This window comes from Zeus faber (genome assembly GCF_960531495.2).
Source record: "Zeus faber genome assembly, chromosome: 2".
NCBI lineage: Eukaryota > Metazoa > Chordata > Actinopteri > Zeiformes > Zeidae > Zeus > Zeus faber.
Window position 1 is genome coordinate 8,903,639 of NC_137189.1, and position 23,302 is coordinate 8,926,940.

Genomic DNA, 23,302 nt, shown 5'->3' on the forward strand with positions numbered 1-23,302 from the left:
TATCAGTCACAAAATAAGAGGCCGGTTACAGCGCATCTATCTTCCTGAAAGGATAAATAGACACTGATAATAATCGTGTTGGCTCCCAGGTCAAGACATTTTAAGGATTGACTGTTTTTCCTATTTCTTTCTTTTACCAAAAGTACTGGGAGTAGATTAAAAAACAAACAAACAAAGAAGGCTCATAAGATTTGATGTCATAGTTAACCATTTTATGGTCTACGGTTTACAAGTAAACAATTTTGAAATTGTTTTGAATTGCATCAATTTGGCAGGCACTCTCAGAGAAAGGAGCCTTGGTGCCAATTTGACAACCTCTGTGTATTTGCCGCTGCTTACCTGTAGACCAATGAATCATCATAGGTGCCGTTGTACTGGATCTGGAACATGCGGATCCCGGGAATACTCCGCTGGAAGTTAAACTTGACCAGGGCCGAGGTGGAGGTGGCCTCGGCGATCACCACCTTCTTCTCCTGGCTCGTCTTTGCGTTCCCCAGGGGCACTCCTCCGGCCTCCATGCCCGTCTTGGTTACCGTGGCGATATCTGATGATCCGGGGTCGGGCTCCTGATCGATTATCGTGCTGTTGCTTATGTGCGGCAGTTTATCGATGACCAGAACCATGGTCTGCTGGGCCTCTCCAGCCGGATTGGAGGCCACACAGGTGAAGGGGCCTGACGCATAGAACACAAAGCATTACTGCTCTCTGAATATTTACTATGAAATGTAGATAAACAATATGAGCCCGGTGACCATAACTCAGTGTGTCTATCCACATACTCCCACACCCCTCAACCTAATGATAGATAGATAGATGGATAGATGGATGGATAGATGGATAGATGGACAGATGGATGGATGGATGGATGGATGGATGGATGGATGGATGGACAGATGGATGGATGGACAGATGGATGGATGGATGGATGGATGGATAGAAGGATAGATGGATAGATATGCAGAGGGATAGACAGATGGATAGATGGATAGATAATAATTTGGCAATATAAAATTACCTAATAATAAACAATAAATAATTAACCAAATAAAATTAAAGTCATGTAAATCCACCTAATGTATTCTGTACTATGGGCTAGTCTTCAACATGAGTAAACAACCAGATCTTTTCAGTCAACAGCCAGCAGTTGCAAACACACCGGAGTCCTTGACGGTGCTGATGAGGATGTCCAGTGTCCCGTCACTGTGGACGGCGGCTCTGGAGGAGTTGGACATGAGGCGGCCATCAGGGGCGATCCAGTGGATGACGGGGTCCGGGTCGCCCCTGGCCTTGCAGCGCAGCGTCACACTCTGGCCCTCCAGCGCCCGCAGCTCCTGAGGGGAAGGGGAAGGCAGGAAGGGGATAGCAGGGCCTCAAATGTGTTGGCATTATGCCATAAATCCAAAAATGATTTATGGATTATACATTGATTGTGTTTGGCGTCTGAAAACGTTTGCATGGATGCAAATGGGAAAGTCATATCTGATCAATATTTACAAACTGCTGTGCTTTAAGTCATCGGTAGAGACATTATAACATAAATAGTCATTGATCATTAATAACAAGAGCAGCAGCCATGACTATGAAAGCAATGTAATCAATATGACATGGAGTGCATATGCGATAGCCTAAATTAAAATGTATTTATGTTCTCTGAAATGATTCAGGTCTACTGAAGAAATATGTATATCTTTTCTACACTCACGGAAAATATATCAAAGAACTTTAAACACAAGATAACAGAATATATCATCTTGGATTATACCTGGGAGTGCCTGGTGATGAGGGGCGGCTCGCACAGGAACTCTTCCTCCGAAACAGTCCAGAAGTAGCGCCCGGCCAGGTGCTGCGGCGAGGCGCACGTTTCCAGGTCGTCCTCCCTCCTCAGTCTCCTCAGCCACAGCAGCTCACAGTTGCACCTCAGCGGGTTCCCCCCAAAACTTAGGGCGAAGGAGGAGGGGCCCATGATGCCTGACGTGGCCAGGACCCCGGCCCGTTGGAACACAGGGTCGGGAGGAAGCTTCTGGAGCTTGTTGGAGGTGACGTCCAGCCTCTTGAGCTTCTGCAGGCCAGAGAAAGTCCCCTCTGGGATGTAGCTGAGCATGTTATGGTCCAAATTGAGGGTGTGGAGGTTGGGCATTCTCTGAATGGCCACCCAGGGAGCGCCTTCCAAGTTGTTGTAGGACAGATCCAACTCTTCCAGGGCGATGAGGTCGTTGAAGGCCCCGCTGTGGATGTGGCTCAACTGGTTGTTGTTGAGGATGAGGTGGTGCAACTTGGACATGCCGCTGAAGGTGTCGTTTGTGATGCGCGCCAGCCGGTTGCTGTCGAGATGAAGGGCGCGCAGGTTTTCCAGGTCCTTGAAGGCATGCGGCACGATGGTTCCAATCGTGTTGCGCGACAGAGTCAGGTCCACCAGCTTGGTCATGTTGGCAAAGTCTTTGCGTTTGATGCTGGTCACAAAGTTATCTCCCAGACGCATCTCCACCGTGTGCCGGTCAATGTTTGGGGGCACAAAGAGCAGACCCTTTTTGTCGCATAACGTGGCCAGGTTGGGGTTCAGCATCTGGCAGACACAGCGTTTGGGGCAGATCTGAACCTTGTGGGCCTTCACAGCCATAATGATGACTATCAGATACACCAGGAGAGACTCCATTTGGAATTCTAGTCAGGTTAATCCACCTAAATAAGCCATTGAAAGACACACAGAGACAGAGAGAGAGAGAGCGAGAGAGAGAGAGAGAGAGAGAGAGAGACAGGGATATAGAGACAGTTTGAGAAGGCATGGGATAACATTTTGTGATTCTCTTCATCATTCGTATTTCGGAGAATGTGTACTGAGAAAATCCCCCCTTGAAGCAGCACTAGGGGATTCTGTTTAGTGGAGCTATGATATCAGCATCTGTACTAATTTGGAAATATTATCATTGACAACTCAGAACTGAGTATTCACATGGAATCTGAACTCACAGGGAGCTAAAGAACCACGTGCTTGGAAAAAGAAACTACAAAGACTATTCAATTAGAGATTACAATTTTAGTGTGCCTTCAGATTCAGAAATAACGACACCAGGAGAAATCCCGCATGTTTTGTCATTGTTGTACGTTTTTGGCCCACGCTTTGATAATGTGGTAATGCTTGTCCCATTACGTTATTATGTGCAGAGGGATGAAAGTCTAGACCGGTGCTCCAGCGCCTCATCAGGAGTAGGCCGGCGTCTCCCAGGATCATATCACCAATGGGAATGGATGATTGGTCCCACTGCCTCAGCGAGAATGTGCTATGCCTGGCTATTGATTTTCTCTCAGCTCTCTCTGCTGCTACTCTTACTTATGACACAACTGAGATGGGGGATGAGGAGGGATCCATTTGATGAATCCGAGGACCTTGTCAGGGATATAGAATACTATAAGGCTAAACAAGGGGAGATCACAGCGCAGCTTCTCTGGGGGTAAGCGTCCGGCACAGTGGTTTCAGAGTGGCTTTTATGGCGATCATATTTGCAATTAAATTCATTCTAATTTGTGTTCAACATGGCGTACCGAGTCCTCCGGGTGTTCTATTACTGCTCACAGGAGAGAACAATCCAATGCAATTCAAACACTGGGAACAAGACATCGGAGCATAGTAGGAAACCCAGTGGCTAACCTTTAAATACAGCCCAGAACGGCTGATGTAGGGTTATCGTTTTCTGTGCTTTGCTGGCACTGCTTCCTTTGCCGTTGGTGGTTCTTGGAGGATACGGGTATGAAAATCTGGCCTCAGCAGAGAGCCAGGGAGCCGAGCAGCTACTCCTCGCTTCAAAGGCTTCTGGGACATGGGACACGCGATGTAACAACCTTGACAGACCAAGAATGAAGGAAATGTCAAAGAGCAGAGAATACTCCCGACCGAACATGAGTGACAAGCTGCTTTGTAGGGACGCGTTTTTAACGGTGCGAAGGAGTGAAGCCCGGTGGCATCCACTGACAACAGTTGCATTTTTGACAGCTGCACAAAATGTATCATCGCCGGACAGGAAGAGAGCAGAGAGGAGGCTGTCTGAAAAATGTCCCGTAATAGCGAGGGGGGCTGTGATATTATGTGCGAGCACAGCAGGTCTGACATTTCCATGTATACCGCTGATAAAGCAGCAATGCATCAATGTCTCTCCTGACCCATTTCTTTACGAGAGGCAACTTGGGCCACGGTGCACTTCACGGAGGCGTCCTGCTTCCGCTCGGGTCTTGGACTGAAGACCCGGCCCAGGGATCATGAAATTGACCGTGGGATAATCTTTAACTACAGTTATGCAGGACGATGTGAGCATCACACCTCGCCAAGAGACGGCTGTGACATCCGCGTACACTTGTGTGCAAATGTTTATTGCATTTTGGGAGAACAGACGGATGGCATGTGTGTGCCTGCGCATCCATGTTTGCGTGAATGTGTGCCAGCCACCGTCCGCTCCGCTCTGAATGGCACGGCCTCTGGGTGTGCAATGAGGCGGAGAGGACCTGCTACTTCCTGACTCGAAGGCGCTCAAGACGTGATATTGATTCACTCCGTGGAGATGGAGCTTTTTTTTTTTTTTCTTCTCGCTGGTGAAAACTCAGCCAAACGTGAAGAGAATGGTTGCAACGGTAATCCCCGCGAAATTCGCTTTAGGAGGACAAAAGGACACCCTGTCACCGCCGAAACATGGCAGGAAATATCTGTCGCCATCTCCCTAATTTACATTTAATTATGGCGGTACGGAGATTTGCATAACAGGTCACACTCATCAAGTGCATGAACAAATACGCAGATAACCAATCAATGGATTCATCAATCAAACACTTCATCTTTAAATGTCACTCTCTGGAAATTATTATCTTAAAGATGGGGCTGTTCATTATATCGAGCTGACATGGGAGGGCCGCAAATAAACAGGAAAACAGATAATCCGCTGATGCATCAATGGCAATTTGCTTTTTTAGTCAGTCAATCAATTGTTCCTTTACTACCTCTTTGCAGGCCTGATCTCCTCAGAGAGCAGACTGACAGCCCGCACCCACACGCACACACACCAGTGGGTGGAACCGAGCCAAATAGAGGCGGCCCTCCACGCAACCACCCCCCAGCTACGGAGACAGACGTCCATGCTCAGCGGCGTACTGTAGCATAGGACATCTATGCTCTCCCTGCGGCAGTGTTCACCACAAAACGCCTTATGCAGCAGGCTTCATTCCAATGGTCCAGTGAGGTCATGCGGGACATGTTTTCAGATGGTCCAACTTATGCTGGGGCTCATGCGAGAGAAGCCTCTAGATTCACTTTTGGGAAGGGAATCATGTTGATGGCACCAGTGAGAGGAAGTTAATGAGACGAGGCCTGCACGCAGAGCGGCCTAATGGCACATGGAACTGTCTCACCTGGGTTAACTAAGAGAGAGTAGCTGGAGAGACACCCCTGCCAGAAAAAAAAGTATTTTCCAGTTTGAGGAACCAAACTAATTCTCTAACTAATGAAAACAAAATGGTATTGACAAAAGCGTGACAGGGCACTCAACCTGCTGGCTTTTACGGGACCGAATGGAGAAGTCTGCCGGAGCAAATCAAATTCTCATCGAGCTGCTAAACATTCTAGGTCTGTATGTCGGATAAATGTAGAGTAGCACGGGTCCAAACATTCTGCCCCAAAGGCCGCCGTGGTCCATCTATCGAGCACATCTGTGTTTGTGAATGTGGGCTTGTGTGGTGGTGGCGGTGACACCCTTTTCCTATGGAGTCTGCCAAATTCCCTACCAATGTTAGAATGCAATAGCTCTTGGGTGACAGCCTCGACGCCATGGCAACAGGACACGTCAGTTAACGGTGAGATGTAATCAGCCACTCGTTTTCACATTAACTAATAACATCGACAACAATGGCGGATGAAATTCTTCACCATTTTTAATGTGGTCATTAGACGAGACCAAGCAGATACAAAGGAGAGAGAGAGAGACAGAGAGACAGAGAGAGAGAGAGAGAGAGAGAGAGAGCGAGAGAGAGAGAGAGAGATCACTACCATCAATCTAATCTTGCACATACATTTAAAAAAGCAATATCCAGATGGGATCCTCTGATGTTGTTTGTGTGTGTGTGTGTGTGTGTGTGTGTGTGTGTGTGTGTGTGTGTGTGTGTGTGTGTGTGTGTGTGTGTGTGTGTGTGTGTGTGTGTGTGTGTGTGTGTGTGTGTGTGTCAAGGGGTAGCATACTAAGCAGACCCCACTGCATCAATAGAAGTGCTGTTCATCAGCATTTACAACTCCCCCTTGTAGTTCCAAGGATTTGCCTTCACAATCAGAGGAAATTAAGGGCTGTTTTGGGCAGGCTAGGTTCACTGTGACTAGCACTGAACCTGTGAGTTAGCCTGCTAAACCAAATATTATCTAAAACACTTTATGCTTCACACAGTCATACAACCTGTGCAGTGGTTACATTGGTACAAAACGGTACATACTCTAATAAGCTACTAATTACGTAGTAATACTTCATATTCATATTTATATTTATACCCTATATAATCATGACAATAATTTATCCTGTGCATAGTATCGCATTTAATATATTCTATTTATTTTTATATACCTGACCATTTTCTTTTTTTCAAAAATCTTGGGCTATTTGTTTATATTTTTTAATTTGATCAAAATTTGTATTTTTTTTATTTTATTACAGTTTTTACTTTTTATTCCATTTTATTTCATTATTATTTTTATTCCCCATTTTTTCCAAAGTGTTAAGCTTTTTTTTTTTTAAGCTTATTGTCTGTGGATGAACGCACCAAACCTCCCCAGTGCAATTCCTAGTACATGTAAATGTACCTGATTCTGATTCTTCTGATGAAGCCCAAAATTCAAATGCCATATGCATCGATTTCAGATCATATTATCTGACTGTGACACAAGGTGAAGGGATTCAAGGTCTCAAACTACAGGCTTGGGGGCCACATCCGGCCCCGCGAGACAATTTAATGTGGCCCTCTACACTGTGATAATATATTGGTCAATCTGCAATTAATATTTTCAAATGACAATTCTTAATTAATCCACACAAATGTACTTAATGTTTAAAAAAATCAATAGATCATAAGAGAGCTATTTCTAACAGGATTACAAGGAAATTCCCTAATGTGCGGGAGAAAAAAAACAACTAACTAAAACAAAATGGTTTTCTCCTGAAGTTCAACACGGCCCCCCTTAGAAGATGACAACCTGGCCAGTGGCCTCCAGGTCATTTGAGTTTGAGACCACGGGATGACGACAGGATCACTAGCATGCTCTATTTGAATATCAATATGACATCCTTAAGCGGACACATCACACTTGGCCCACATATGTAGGACAGAAAGGAACTAACCATCACGAGGTACAGCGATCACATGATCACATGCTATAACCTACAATTTCCTAAATAGTCAAAAATGTTTGGACTGAGCTAATAATAATGTAGATATTTCTCTTTTTTTTCTTTTTTTCTCTTATTCTATGGAAAACCCAAAAATCCCAACAGGTAAAGAAGAGCATCTGGAAAGCCTTTAGTAATAAACCCCAGAGGGTATTTCTATATAGAAGAAACTACACTACAACACATGCATATATATGCATGTGTTGTATAGTATACACACACACACACACACACTTTGGGTGGTGGCCAGTTAAATGTGGCCTCTGCATTTCACCCATCCTGGCTTGTTAGGTGGAGGAAACCCCATGTGAGCACGGGGAGAACATGCAAAATCCACACAGAAAGACTCCTATTTTGGAGATTACCCACCGGAGCACGGTGCCAACAGTGCCCCAGACGGGAATCGAACCCAGGAGCCCCTTGCTGTGAGGCAAGGACCACTGCACCTTGCACCACCGTGCCACACTACAATGTTGATTTATGGCATATTCAGGATAGCCAGAGGTTTGATCAGACATCTTTGGCTGCTTCTATTTTTTATATATACCCCCAATAAAGAGAGAGAACATTATACATTATTTAGGCATTTCACTGCTGTGTGAGAAGAACACACCCGTACTTGTGTGTTCTTTCTCACACAGCAGTGAAATGCCTAAATAATGTATAATGTTCTCTCTCTTTATTGTGTAATCAAAATAGCTGCTCTGACAGTCCACACACACACACACACACACACACACACACACACACACACACACACACACACACACACACACACACACACACACACAGGCAGGTGCATTGATGAGGGATTTTTTTCTTGAGATGTGCATGTGTTTGCAATGTCAATGACAACTAATTATTCTGGAATTAGATGTCTTTTATTAGACAGACAAGTTTGGGTCAGTATCCCCCTTGAGCACAGAGGTTTTGTGGGAACAAACTGACATATATATATATATATATATATATATATATATATATATATATATATATATATATATATATATATATATATATATATATCCGACAGCAAAACAGGCTCCATCGTTAAGTTAAGAGCAAATAGAGGCAGTAAAATGAGGCGTGGGCCTGGTATCAGTCGTAGCAGCTACAGTGCTGCCTGGGGCTCTCATGAATAATAAGATGATAACTATAACCCCAGACATAAAGGGGAGGGGGATCATTATCCTTCATTGTTTATAAATCACCTGGACTGTTTCTCTCTCCCAAGTCCTGCTGTCAATGCTCTGGGACCATGCACTCGATGTACGAAGCTGCACATATTCACCATTGTTCCTGAGGAATTCAACTCACATCTGATTTATAATTAGCATTTCAGTCACCTCAGTACGCATGCATTATACCCACTGGGATAAATGTCTAGAATAGAGCACAATGCACATAAATTAGATTGTTCTCATCCTGGAGGCAGGGCTAACATGACGATGGCTCTTATAAGGTGTGATTTTTCACCTGTGGAGAAAGATTAAGCCCCTGCATGCAGCCAAGTGCAGCGCTAAAAATAAAACTGCTATCTGATCTGCGTTCCTTTGCAACTGAGGAGGGTTTTTTTGACCTTGCGGTGCAGGTCCTGCGGGCTGTATAGTGGCTTATAACCCCACCACCACCACCACCACCACCACCACCACCCCCTGTCCTGGGAGAAATCCTTCACATTTTCCCTAAATGGGTCCCGATGAGAAAGGACAGCCCCAAGTCCAAGACAGGAGCCCAAATAAACGCCAGTTTCCCCACACGAGTTCAGTGTCGAAACACAAGACTGCGACCGCATCCATTGTATTTAATAAGACATTTGCATTTACCTTGTGGATGGTGCATCAACCTAGATGCAACGGAGGGAGGGTAATGCAAATACTATTTTCACCGGGCAGGGCTGCAGTTCACAGGCTTCGGGGACGATCCAGGTGTCCCAACATCGCGCGTACCGACCGCTTGAACCGCTCGACATCAACGGTGCCCTTCGAGGGATCCATCCCCGACAAGAGGACGACCCCTTCGCAAGCGAGCAGACGCACCACGGCGATGCTGCCTATCCTTTCCCTCCGGGAGACCCCCCCTTGCCCGGGCTCGTGGCTGCAGCCGCGCTGGACGCTCCCTTCATGCGCCTTTCTGGCTCCGCTGCTGCTCCGCTGGATCCAGATGTTTCTTCCTATCGCCGTTCACCGGGTTTCGCGGTGACGCAGACTCGGTGCGTTAATCCAGATTGACTGGGAGGCTGCTGCCATCACACGCACCCTCCCCTCCCCTCTGCCAGCCGCGTAAGCCTCGGACCACAGACCTATACGGAGCGTCCGTCCAACCCCCCCCCACCCCCGCTACCACCGACCGACCCGCTGCTCCGTCTCCCGGGGGGTGCTGCTGACTGTGCGCGGAATGGTAATCGGCGGCACTTGTGCACGGACAGCCAGATGTGATGCGATGCCTCCCAGGCTTTTCTCCCAGGCAGCACTCGCACATCAACATTTATTATTGATGTGTGTTTAACTCTACACCACGCACACCATTTCTGATCATTATTTTTTAGGTTAGGTCAATAGTGAAATAAATTATGACCGGCCGTTCAACCTGAATACATTTGGAAACGATTAAGGCTATACCTGGCACAAAAAAACATACATTAGACCTCAACGTGAGGTTTGCAGGTGTGGGCTATATGGCTCATTGGCAAGAAAGGGTCGAATTGGCTGAAGTTGAAAATTGCTGTTATTAGATGGGTGGGGTAACAGCAGTTTTCAGCGTCTTATGACTCTGTATGCATGCATATAGGCTCGTGTCATATGACCCTTTGTGCATGCATATAGTCCTAAAGGCCTCTGTCCATGCATGTAAATATGCAGTCATGTGGCTCTGTAGGCATGCATTTAGGTAATATGGCCCTATGTGCATGCATATGGAGTAATATGGCCCCGTATGTATGCATTTAGGTAATATGGCCCTGTATGCATGCATATGAATAATATGGCCCTATGTGCATGCATATAGAGCAATGTGGCCATGCATGCATACATATAGAGTAACATAGCCCTGCATGCATATAGTAATATGGCGCTGTCTGCATGCATATAGAGTAATGGCCATGTATGCATGCATATAGAGTAATATGGCCCTATACGTTTGCATGCATATAATGGAATATGGCTCTGCATGCATATAGAGTAATATGGCCCTATGTGCATGCATATAGAGCAACATGGCCCTACTTATGTGCATGCATATAGAGTAACATGGCCCTGTATGCATGCATAGAGTAATATGGCCCTATGTGCATGCATATAGAGCAACATGGCCCTGTGTATGTGCATGCATATAGAGTAATATGGCCCTGTATGCATGCATATAGAGTAATATGGCCCTGCATGCATATAGAGTAACATGGCCCTGTATGCATATAGAGTAATCTGGCCATACATGCAAGCATATAGAGTAATATGGCCCTATGTACATACATATAGTCATAAAGTCATTTGTCCACTCATGTAAAGTCATTACTCTGGATGTACATGTATAAAGTCATATGGTATAAATAAAGTGATATGGTCGTAGAGTTCTGCGGCCCTTTGTGCTGCGCTCACATTGGTATACTGCAGGGAGCGGAGAGTGGTGGTGGGGGTGAGGTTGTAATTTGTCCAATAATGAGAACCTACCAATACAACCATTCCAATAAGTAAATGATGAATAGCTATTTTATTTGTTACACAATGTGTAGATCATGGTGCTTTGGTATGTCTTTCCCCCATAAAATTAAGGACAAACCATAATTTAATCGTCATTTTGGGAAAATATCACTTGGATGGCATGCCCCCAGACTCCTCTAGCAGGATGGAGTGTTTTTTATTGTGATTCCTTATTAGATAATTTATCCGAAACTGCCCTGGTGGTCTCTGACACGCTATAATAGCCCCAATGTGTCACTTGTCATCCTCTCCCTGAGGGTTTGTTCTTCAGGTCAGTAACCTAATCCAGTCACAACGGTCAACTTTAAATTAAATCTGTGTTTGAATGTTTTCAATATTTTCACCCATCCACACGACTTGCAAAAAGCCCCCAAAACAACTATTTAATCACAAACAGCCTTCAATTTAAAGATGTACTAAGTCTAGTCTTTAACAGGCATTTTCCGTGTCTCACGATGTACAGGTGGCATCAACACAAAAACTATCAGGGGTTAGAATTAACTGAGAATGTTTACTAAAGTATTACTTCAGTAGTTTGAAGTTGGGTTTAATTGTACTTTACTTGACAATTCCATTTTCTCCATATTCTACTCCTCTAAACCAATTGGTTTTATACATTTAACTCCAAATACATTTATCTGTAACACCAGCAAGTACATTTTAAGGAAGTTTTCATACAAGCGATACAATAGCTTTTAAAGAATTGATCCTATAAGCACATTATAAAAGGAAACAATTTATTCAAACAATTATGTCATCAACAAAATACTTGACTGATGACTTCAGATACATTCAATATCAAGTACTTTAACTTTAATTTGAGTTGAAAGATGTTCAATGGAATACTATCTTCCTGGGTATTTCTTCTTAATATAAGAGTAAGCTTAAATCTGCTTCACAACATATTGAGAAATGACCTTGGCAGTATTTCCACACCCTTTGCGTAGAACAGAATGATAAATCTTCATCTTTGCATCATCATCTTGAATGTGTTCTGTGGGCTTCTGTAGTCGGCTATAACTATATTGTTGACAATGACATTATTTTTTATAAGTAAATAACCTATATGGTCCAATGTTTCATCTCAGGAGTCACATCCAATGAGAAGACATGCTGCATGTTTATTGTGATGGTTGACTTGGGGTTTCTTTGCCGCATGTTTATTGTGATGGTTGACTTGGGGTTTCTTCGCCGCATGTTTATCGTGATTGTTGATTTGGGGTGTTTTCACTGACGGCTATCACGCTGGAACTGTCTGTGGGTGACGCTGTCGGCCCACTCTCCGGTGCGGCTCTTCAGCTCCAGGAACAGGCCCACGGTGTCCCGCGGTGGGTCGGCAATGTTGCGGCCCCACTTGGGTTCCGAAATCCCCAGGAGATTGCGGACTTGGGCAGAGATGTCCTGCAGGGGGCACACAGGGCAGGGGGTAGTTGTACATGTGTCATTTTGAGATGCTCGCAGACAGACGGGTAAAAAGGCTAAATGCGGCCTGAGGAATGGCTCGGATTTGGGGTCGAACATCTTAACTGCATTCTATTTTATGAGAGGAAAAACATATGTTAGACCAATTGAGCAAATTCTATTCTATTTCATTTATTTTTATTGAAGTACTTTTCCCCACCACTGGCCCTAGCTTCAATGAAATGCTCTGACCCGTGGATATCCAAGCGATTTTTTTCTTTTTAAATTTTTTAATTCAGATTTTTATTCTCAAATTTTTCAGACTGTAGCAGTGTGTAGAATTAGTGGTGAGGTTTCAGAATGCAACAAGCTGAATGCCACCCCTCCCCTCCACACACACACACACACACACACACACACACACACACACACGCAGACCCATACAAGCTGCTGTTAAACCCCAAAGAAGAAGAAAAAGAAGAGGAAAGCTATTTTATTCTAAGTTTTTAGTCTGATAGCGAGATAGCATCAGCAGGATACATATTTTATTATCCGTTGGCAGAGTCAAAAATCGGATAGACCACACGGTACCGTTACAGGGGTTAGAGGAAGGGGAAGAGGAAGAGCCAGTGTTTGGTTTGTCCATTCTGGGCTACTGTAGAAACATGGTGCTGCAACATGGCGGCCTCCGTGGAAGTGTACCCGCTCCCAATGTAGCTATAAAGGGCCCATTCTAGGTAGGTAGGTAACAAAAACACGACGATTCTTATTTCCATGGGATTGTACATGAATTAAAACATACTTATTAATATTATATTAAATTTTTGCCAAGTCTGTTCTGTAAATTCTACACACTGCACCTTTAAGCTGTTTTAATACTCATGGTCTGTAGTGTTAACACACCAAATCTCGCCAGAACAAATTCCCAGTGTGTGTTAATGATTCTGATTCAAACACGGTTGTATTAATGTTTTTCCAGCATCATTTCTGAGTGCTTAACATCCATATGTCTGTCTGTTTGTAACCCGTCAAGGCTCAGACCGAACCCTCCACCTCCGCTATAATAAAACTGTTGTTGTTGTTCAGAGCGATGTGCAGGATGTGGCTGCCAAACATGCAGTTGGGAGTTTGCACCAATTCTGCACTTTTGAAGCAGGGTTCACTTTGAGCTGAGAAAAAGGCTTTCAAATAAATAAATATACAATGGGTGGCCTAATAAAGCTCTATGCAGACTGATCCTCTCCTCCACACAACAACAACAAGGGGGGGGGGGGGGCAGAGAGGGGGAGAGAGAGAGAGAGAGAGACAGATAGAGGGAGAGAGAGGGGGAGAGAAAGAGAGAGGGAGGGGGAGAGAAAGAGAGAGGGAGGGGGCGAGAGAGGGGGGGCAGATAGAGGGAGCGAGAGAAAGAGATGGAGAGAGAGAGAGAGGGGGCGGGAGAGAGGGGGGGGGGGGAGACAGACAGAGAGCTCCACTTACTTGGTTCTGCTCCTTCTTACCTGCATATCTTTGAAGTTGGTGATTCCCATTCTCGGGAGATAGCGACAGTTTGCATAAATCATCTTTCTCCCGTTGATGCAGTTGTCCACAAAGCAGGCCTGTGTGGAGACAGGCGGGAGTGAGGACGTCCACACCCTCTACCCTCCACGCCCTCCACCTTCCACCCTTCCACACCCTCCACACCTTCTACACCCTTCCACACCCTCCACACCTTCTACACCCTTCCACACCCTCCACACCTTCCACACCTTCCACACACCCTCCAAGCCCGTTGTGACTGGACTTCAGCAGCACATGTTTCAAGCATCTGTACTGATGGTGTGCCCCAATACTGCGTGTGAAAAGTACTTTTCCCTTTAATACCTGGAGTACTTGTTTTTTTTTTTAAAGCCAGCGCTTCTGTCATTTGACTTTAGTACGGCGGTCCAGCGGCTGTGGACGCGGACGTCTTACTTTGTACTGCGGGTATCCAAGCGACTCGATCCACTTCGCGACGTCGTGGCAGCTCCACTGCAGGAACGCCATGTTGTCCGCGCCGGTTGCCATGGCAACAGTGGACCGCTCAGCGCGTCCCTGGTACAAAGGAAACGCCCCCGGGGATCAAAGGCTTCCGAGCCTCGCGCTGCTCGTTCCACGCGCTGACATGGACGAAAATACGCTTAAATATGTTTTATTATTATTATTATTGTTTTGTTTTGTTTTTCCTAGGAAATGCTACAGTGCTCACTTTCGGTTCGAGCGCCTTCTGAACATTTATTGCTCGGGAACCGTCTGGAAGTGAGCACCTTGCAACTTCACTTCTCTTCCGTCCTTTACGTTCAGCAGCCGCGTCGCGTCGCGCCGCGCCGGACGCTGACGTTCCGGTCCGAACATCGCAAAGTGGGCGGTCCTTAATATAAGCGAATCGATTGGTTCCCGGAACGAGTTGGCCCCGCCCACTTTTTTTAAATGAACGTCATAGGCTTATGCTGCGTTTCCATTGAAACGGGATTCCGAAAAATCGGAACTCTTACGTGGAAAGTGCGAGGGAACGGTCATTTTGGCCGGACTTTCCTTGTAGATTGCGGACAGAAAACACAGTTAACCGAGAACAAAGTTCGCTTTGGGTTAGATTTTAATCAACACGTTAGCAGCTTGTATCATTCTCAGGCTATACCGAACCAACACGTTTGCCGGTCCACGGGGTCTCCGTTTTCCCAGAATAAAAGCGACGGAACACGTTTAGCTGGGAAGCGTGAACTATGGGGTCGGGGACGACCGAGTTCCCATTTCCAATGGAACGCAGCATGCGGACGCGCGGATCGTCAAACCATCGGGATGGACCTAAACTGGCGGGACTGGGCTAAGCGCCGCGGGTGGAGATCTGCTCGACGTGCAGCCGTAACCTCCGCCCGTGTCCTCCGCAGTTTGGCCGCTTGCGTTCGGCTCGATAAAGTGAAAATTGCACGCAGTGTGCGTGGATAATGGCAGCGATGCTCGCCAGGCGTCTGTCGACCAAAACGGTTTGTACGAATTTATTTGACCGTTGGTCCAAATAGTTGTTAGTTGTTTTGTTTTGGGGGGTTTGCGACTGTGCAGCCCGTGTTGGCTAACCAGCGTTAGCACAGCCACGTTGCAAAGGGTGCACTCCTGCACACATTGCATGCTGTTTATGTCATTATCATTATCATTATTGGGTTTTTTAAAATCTAAATATAGTTAGTCTTGGAGATCAATTGCACCACATGAGTTGTAGTCCAGTTGTCCCTGCTGTTCTGGAAGTGACTCCATTGCTCTGTGTTCTATTTGCAGAGTCCTCTGCAGCTGGGTCGCATGTGGTACTCCTCCACAGTGGTGAGGCGTTCACTGGCCGATCGTCCACATTTCCATAAATAATCTCTAAAGGAAAAATGTCTGCGTCCCTCTGACTATATCATTCATTCACTTAAATGTTGATGTGTTTTTCCGCCACTGACATTTGCACGCTCTACCTCTCTGAATAAGCTGTTTGTCTGATTCCGATCCTGTACCCACAGCCTACGACCAAACTGTTCATTGATGGGAAGTTTGTGGACTCCACCACCTCAGAGTGGCTTGACATCCACAACCCTGTGAGTATCTACCAGCTGTGACCAAAGCAGCTGGAACGAATTCTGGGGGGGGGGGGGTTAATTTAATTTGGCAGAAGTAGTCCTGGAACAGAATGTCACTCTACCTCCTGGTATGGATTACACCACCGCTGCCTCCACTATCCCTTGCATTTGCAAATAAAATACCTGGCACGTCCTGGGATGTTAGATTATCCATGGACGTTATGCAGCATCATTGCCAACCACTCGCAATTCATACAGTTATTCATACAATCATATATACAGCAGAACACAATCCACAAGTCAATACACAGACTTCCACCTCTTCCACAGTAGAGGAGAGAAAATGGTGGTGTCAGTACACAACAATGCAAACTTCCCCATAAAACAAGTAGTAGTCTGGTTATTTTTTATTAATTTTCGCTCTAATAGGATCTCGGGACAAATGTCTTGGGTCCAGTCAGCTTCGGGTCTGAATTGTGGGACTAGTAAAAACCTCTAGACTGGTTAGAACGCTCAGAACCAATAATTAACACAACAATACAGTACATACTTTGCCCACAGCAGCTGATCCCTTTCAGCATCCAGTGCTCCACTCGGTGGAAAAACTAGGAGGGAAAAAAATCTTCCGCCCCTTGTTTTGTTGACGATTTACAAGTCCGGGTGTCTGTATCAATCACTAAGAAGCTGTTGCTTTAAGTGAAATCAAAGCCTTTGTTCATTCTGGTCAGTGTTTACATCCCGCCTGAGGCCTCTGTTAGTGAGCCGTTACAACACCTGGCTGGCCAGATAATAAACACAGATCACATCCAGACTCCCTGCTCATTGTTCTTCGGGACTCTTAACAGAGTAAACCTCAACCATGAACTGCCAAAATACACACAGCACATAAAGTATCCGACCATGGATAGAAACATACTGGACCATTGCTCTACCTTATTAAAGGACGCAAATCACCCTGTCCCCCGTGCAGCTTTGGGACTCTGATCTATGTCTTTTTCATCTTCTGCCGACTAACAGACAGAAAGTAAAATTAGCTAAGCCTGTGGTCAAGACCTTGAGGAAATGGACCAGTGAGGCAAAGCTGAAGTTACAGGCCTGCTTTGACTGCACTGATTGGAGTGTTTTTGAGGCTACCCGTCCCCAATGACCCCAGCCGGCACTCAGGATCTGTGAAGACGATGTGAATTAGCTCTTTCGGAAAACCAGGAAGACACTAGGCCCAGATGGCGTATCACCCTCTTGCCTGAAAGTCTGTGCTGACCAGCTGGCCCCCATCTTCACACAGATCTTCAACAGGTCACTGGAGCTGTGTGTAGTCCCCTCCAGCTTCAAGCGCTCCACAATCCCGGTCCCCAAGAAACCCTCTGTTGCAGGATTAAATGATTACAGGCCCGTTGTCCTGGCGGCTGTGGTCATGAAATCCTTCGACACTGGTGTTGGTCCTGTCTGTCAGATATCACAGGCTCCCTGCTAGACCCCCCCCCCCCCCCGCCTTTTCCCTCTACACAAATGACTGCCCCTCCGTCTGTTAGACTCCTGAAGTTTGCAGACAACACGTTCATTGGCCTCACCCGAGATGCTAACGAGTCTGAACAACCTGGAGCTGAACAAGCTCAACACTATGGAGATGACAGTGGACTTGCGGAGGAGCCCCCCAACACTGCCCCCCCCCTTACCATACTCAACAGCACTGTGTCTGCTGTGGAAACCCTCAGATTTTTGGGATCCACAATGTCCCAGGACAAATAAAGTGGGTGTCCAACACGGATACAATCGTCAAAAAGGCCTAGCAGAGGATGTACTACATCCGCCACCTCCGGGAGTTCAACCTGCTAATCCAGTTTCTACTCTGCAGCAATCCAGTCTGTTCTCTGCAGATCTACCACTGTCTTGTTTTGAGCTTATTCCTCAGGCCATCACTCTGAACACTTAAATCAGGTCACACGGTGTCAGAACAATTATCCATGCAATAAACCTATAGCACTATACAGCCACTGTACCTACAAATTCAAAATTATATATTTTGTAGTTTAAACATTTTTTTACATGTACATGTATATACATTGGCACGGTAAGAAGGTCCTGGGTTTGAATCCCGGGCCGTCCCAGGTCCTTTCTGTGTGGAGTTTGCCTCTTCTCCCCATGTTTGTGTGGGTTTCTTCCGGGTGCTCCAGTTCCCTCCCACCCTCAAAAGACATGTAAAGCTGCTTTGATACAGGCACTGCAACCCTGAAATTATCCGGACATTACCCAGAAGAGCTGTGTGTGTGAATGTAAATGTCCGAATCATTTGGACATGGACCCAGCCAGCACCCTAGTACAGCGAGCGAGTGGGTGTGTCCTGTGTTGATGACGTGCTATCATTCGCCTTGAGCCATGAGCATTTACCTTCGTGCAGATCTTAGTGCACGGAGCGTAGCTGCTGCATACTCCTTTCTGCTTTCTTTATTATTCCTTTCCACTCTTTTGTTTGTATTATGTCCAAATACATGGAGTATCCATGCAAAAAAAGATGAGTCGGTAGCCTCGTCCACCATCTTGAATGTGCTAATACTCTGCAGCGTCATTGCGTCACATTCTGCCTACTGCATGCTCTACCCAGGCTCCGCCCCTCATCACCAATTCTGAGCCAAGTTTAGAAGACGCTAAGTGCCGTCATCTTGTTAGCGAGCACTCAATGTTTTGAAGTTGACGTGATGACGTCAAGTGGCGGTTTATGACAAAAATAAAATGTGCGTAATGAGCCAGTAATGGAAGTGAGCGCTGGTCTGAAGTGTTGGAATGGACCCTGTTTGTCTAGTATGCAATGAGGCGTTTCCTTGAGGTGCTTCCTGCCAAATCAAAGTTATTTGAGTTATTCAGTCAGATGGTACGTTTAGGTTTGGATTCAGTGTGTTTAGGTCCAGTGTAAGGATCTGGGAAGTTTTTGTTGAACAAAAGATGAACGAGCAGCTATGGAGGAGTGTCTTATGAAGTGCAAGCCGTATGGGCTCTGTTTGTTTTGGTGAAAATATAACATAAAATTCATTTTCACGAGTTCAGCTATACCACAAAATGATGTCCATCTGTTTCGATCTTTAGATTTGTACAACTCAAAGACTCAAAGAGTATTTGTGGGTGCGTCAAGAGTCAAATTTCTCAGTATCGGTTGTTGTTCTGCTGATTGTCTCTTATGATTGCGGAAAGTCTTGTAATGTGTTCCCAGTTTGAAGTTGTGTGTTGCCACTAATCTGATTGGTTAACAGTTGGTTTTTGGTGTTTTTATTTTTATTTACTTTTATTTTTTTATTTATTTCATAAAAAATAGTGTGATTTGACTTTGGCACGTTGATACCGCTCGTTGCTCAACTCCGGCCCAGCTGATGTCAAGGTTATGTTTTGTGTTCGCCATTAGCAAGGCCAGATCGTATCATTAGAGAATGCTAAAACCGTCCCTCGGGTAATAAAGACAGTTAAAGCTGCAAGCAGCGATGACCGGGTCCTCAAAGTGCAAGTGTCGGCGGGACGCAGTAAATCAGAGTCCGAAAGTACGGAGCATGAAAATCGCCAAAAAGTCACCTAAACAGTACCTTTTTTCCAACATGAAATTCAAGGCTGTGCCACACCTACACCGTGTGATGAAAACCAAATCTTTTAATTACTTTTAATCGTGAATGTGTTTTGTAGACACCAAGTTTGATGTCAATCGGATATATATCGCCTCGGAGGAGTTTGTGAAAGTACAAAGCATGAAAACGACCAGAAAGTGACTAAAATTGCACATTTAATCCAATATGGCCAACTTCCTGTTGGGTGTTGGCCATGGCGGCTATATAATTATTTTTATGTCTAGTGATGTTACATAAGTGTACCAAATTTTGTTCGTTTTCATGGTCAATTGTGAATAGGAAAGAAATAGAATAGAAATTTTAAAGAGCGTGGTTGGCCATTTTGCCACGCCCATACACGGGACACATATAATATCAATGGGGGGACCTGGACTAACGTGTGTGCAAAGTTTTGTGACTTTTGGAGTTTCTTAAGGCCCCCAAAAAGCCGACGCAATTTGGCTGAAGAAGAAGAATAAACAGAGCAATAACTATAGGATCCTCATCCTACGTTCTGTAGATGAGGACCCTAATAAAACGTCCTAACTAGGGCCGCTTCCTGAAAGTCGACAAGTCGAATCATCAGTCGACTGAGATTCTTCAAGTCCAGCACTCATGGTTCAGTCAGTGTGCATTACGATTACAGGATAAAACTGAAAGTTCTATCAATTTTATCGCTTACAAAATGCAGGGGGTAGTTCCCATGTGACTCTTTCTTACGGCGCCGTGTCCTTCCGCTCAGGCCACTAATGAGGTGGTGGGCCGGGTCCCCAAAGCCACGCAGGAGGAGATGCTGGCCGCCGCCGACTCCTGCTCCCGGGCCTTCCACTCCTGGGCCGAGACGTCCATCCTCAGCAGGCAGCAGATCTTCCTGCGCTACCAGCAGCTCATCAAAGACAACATCGTAAGCAAACACGCTCACGTTTTAATACCTTTTTTAAAATAAATTACACCAGTGCTTGTAGGAATATTCATTGTTTTTACGTCAGTTTGTTTATTGTTTTTTTTGATTTATAGAAAAAAAATTCTGTTTATTTATTTATTTATTTTCCACTTGACATGGTTTATTAGACAATTACACTTAATTAACAATATTAGACACACATGCATATGCAATGTACAACTTTAAAATAGCGTAACCTTTCACATTGGCACTCAAATGCTTAAGTTCATAAAATATACATATATATATATATATATATATATATATATATATATATATATATATATATATATATATATATAAAACATTTATAAAATATTGCAGTTCGAATTGTATTTGAGAAACATCCTTTTCTCCTTTTTTTGCGTAAAATAAATATGCTTTTTGTTGTTGAATTATATGATGTTTATTTCATTACATTATCATATTTTTGGGGACTTTTCTGCCTCTGTTTTCAGAAAGAACTGGCCAAGGTGATCACTCTGGAACAGGGCAAGACGCTTGCTGATGCTGAGGGCGACGTCTTCAGGGGACTGCGTGAGTGACACCCAAATTGAAATCTGATGGAAATATTTGATTTGTATTAGAGGATGGTGTTGTCATTATTACCTAATATATCAATCCATCCTACCATCAAGTCTTTATTAAATGTTATTTCTTCTTTGCTTTTCTTTTCCAAGCACTCAGACTTGTAGAACTTGGATTTTAAGGTGTTTTCCCAATGCTCCCATTCTATATAATAATAATATTTTCTATGCACAATAATATTCTCATGCGCTAATTTAATGTTTGACACAATTTATTTTATTTATTCTAAACAGTTAATCCTTATTAGCGAGACACCTCCAGCAAATTACTTAATTTGTCTTATTATTAACTGATGTTATATAAAAGGTTCTATTTGAGTCTTTGACAGAAATTTAATTTCAGTGCTCAAGTTCCATATGACAGTAATAATCTCTATATATCATAATATTCTCATGTCCTAATTAGATGTCTTCAAATTGAATTTCAAGGTGTTCGTTTTTTCTTTCTCCGCCCACCTCAGAGGTGGTGGAGCACGCCTGCAGCATCACCTCCCTGATGCTGGGGGAGACGCTCCCCTCCATCGCCAAGGACATGGACACCTACACGTACCGGCTGCCTATCGGTGTGTGCGCGGGCATCGCACCTTTCAACTTTCCCGCCATGATCCCCCTGTGGATGTTCCCCATTGGCATGGTGTGCGGCAACACGTACCTCATGAAGCCGTCTGAGCGTGTTCCAGGCTGCACCATGCTCCTGGCCAAGCTGCTCCAGGACTCGGGTGTACCAGATGGGACTCTGAATGTGATCCACGGGCAGCACGCAGGTGAGTTTGATCTGAGATGTGACGAAATACCGAAATGGAGGCGGGAAAGCAAAAAGAAGTGCGGCGTCCTTGGAGATAAATTCTGGATTTCAATTGTGGTCGGTTAATTTTAGCCCTGTGTCTTTGTCACAAATAAGATGAAAAAGAATGCATAACAATCCATTGAAAATGTATGTATGTGCTGTGTGTGTGGGTATAAATTAATGTGATGATATCGATCTATATTTGACCACCTCTGTTAATAATTACACTTTATTATAACTTTATTCTTCTCAGACTGTCAATTTTTTTTTTTATATATATATTAATCGCCTGTAGAAATGCACCAATCCTCACCATGACACATTCCTTGTACATATAGATGCACCTGGCAGAATACAATCATTCTGAATATAATATAGATATTTCTGTGCATAACAATATTAATAGTTTGCAACAGTATGGACTAATAATACCGGAGTTAATACCGGAAGGCTTAGTTTAGCTTATTACTATGTTATTACAGTTATTACACTATGTTGTTCCAGGCCTTGAGCCTGGAACTCACACTTGTCCCCAAGGGTTTTACCATGGATCATTCTATTTCTTCTCTACGTAAAACTTCAAAGGCTTCCCAGTACAGCTGACCTGCATATATTAAAGTCTTTATTGCAATAGAAGCGTTTTCTTGTGCGCAAACTGTATAATATATTTTGTGAAGACCAGATGAACCTGTTTCAAACATCGCATGCGTTTGAGGTTAAAGCTTTAATAGAATCTGACGGGATTCCTGAGTACTCTTTTTCCATCTTTCTATTCAGCTGTAAACTTCATTTGTGACCATCCGGCCGTCAAGGCGATCAGCTTCGTGGGCTCCAACCAGGCTGGCGAGTACATTTACGAGCGCGGCTCCAAGAACGGCAAGAGAGTGCAGTCCAACATGGTGATTACAGGAAGAGGTTTTCATCCGTAGAGTAAACGCTGCTTCATTGTCGCCCGTCGTGTGGCTGAGGTTGAGTAATGATTCAATATCGTCTGCTGATTTGGTTCTCAAGTTAGGGCCACATTACGTGATATATATAATTTTTATTTTTTTTTAAATTTTATTTTTTTTCTTCTCCAAGACACATTTGGTGTGTGTGTGTGTGTTATATCAGGGCTAGTCTTTCCGTAATTATTTGGGGTGTGTGATTTCAAAACCTCAAAAATCGCATCGGCAGCCCAAGCCAAAGAAAGCAGGAAGTGTGGACTTAGTGACATGGAGGAGCGACATGTGGGACTTTGCCAGATTTATCAAAGTGTCTAATTAGTGTATAATGTCAGCGCTGCAAGCTTGCTGCACAAACAACCACGGCGGCGAGCTGT

At 44.7% G+C, this 23,302-nt stretch overlaps 3 protein-coding genes across 3 annotated transcripts in view; 1 reads left to right on the forward strand and 2 right to left on the reverse strand.

The window, feature by feature from the left end:
- Positions 1-335: 335 nt before the first annotated feature.
- Positions 336-2,653, reverse strand: lrfn5b (leucine rich repeat and fibronectin type III domain containing 5b; the record flags this gene model as incomplete). Its single annotated transcript, XM_080019160.1, has 3 exons — positions 336-673; positions 1,157-1,331; positions 1,763-2,653. The coding sequence occupies 3 exons, from the start codon at positions 2,651-2,653 to the stop codon at positions 336-338; spliced, it is 1,404 nt and encodes a 467-aa protein (XP_079875286.1).
- Positions 2,654-11,545: 8,892 nt separating this feature from the next.
- Positions 11,546-14,724, reverse strand: LOC307244596 (sterile alpha motif domain-containing protein 15-like). Its single transcript, XM_080019838.1, has 3 exons — positions 14,459-14,724; positions 14,005-14,103; positions 11,546-12,505 (listed from the first exon to the last, which is right to left on the reverse strand). Exons 1-3 carry the CDS (start codon positions 14,549-14,551, stop codon positions 12,332-12,334), a joined length of 366 nt encoding a protein of 121 aa, XP_079875964.1. The 5' UTR covers positions 14,552-14,724; the 3' UTR covers positions 11,546-12,331.
- A 626-nt stretch (positions 14,725-15,350) lies between these two features.
- LOC307227259 (methylmalonate-semialdehyde/malonate-semialdehyde dehydrogenase [acylating], mitochondrial-like) overlaps positions 15,351-23,302 on the forward strand; it is a 12,747-nt gene continuing 4,795 nt past the window's right edge. Inside the window, exons 1-7 of the mRNA XM_079996530.1 lie at positions 15,351-15,507; positions 15,797-15,838; positions 16,021-16,095; positions 20,407-20,568; positions 21,066-21,144; positions 21,656-21,958; positions 22,759-22,880. Coding sequence (XP_079852656.1) covers positions 15,469-15,507; positions 15,797-15,838; positions 16,021-16,095; positions 20,407-20,568; positions 21,066-21,144; positions 21,656-21,958; positions 22,759-22,880 — 822 coding nt within the window. The 5' untranslated portion in view covers positions 15,351-15,468. The remainder of the gene's footprint in view (positions 15,508-15,796; positions 15,839-16,020; positions 16,096-20,406; positions 20,569-21,065; positions 21,145-21,655; positions 21,959-22,758; positions 22,881-23,302) is intronic.

Bases quoted from the DNA above. Each gene is read 5' to 3' on its own strand.
- LOC307244596 (XM_080019838.1), bottom strand. From the start codon at position 14,551: ATGGCAACCGGCGCGGACAACATGGCGTTCCTGCAGTGGAGCTGCCAC. The intron at 14,104-14,458 runs GTAAGACGTCCG...GTCTCCACACAG, and splicing joins TTGGATACCCGCAGTACAAA to GCCTGCTTTGTGGACAACTG. The intron at 12,506-14,004 runs GTAAGAAGGAGC...TGCCCCCTGCAG, and splicing joins CCAACTTCAAAGATATGCAG to GACATCTCTGCCCAAGTCCG.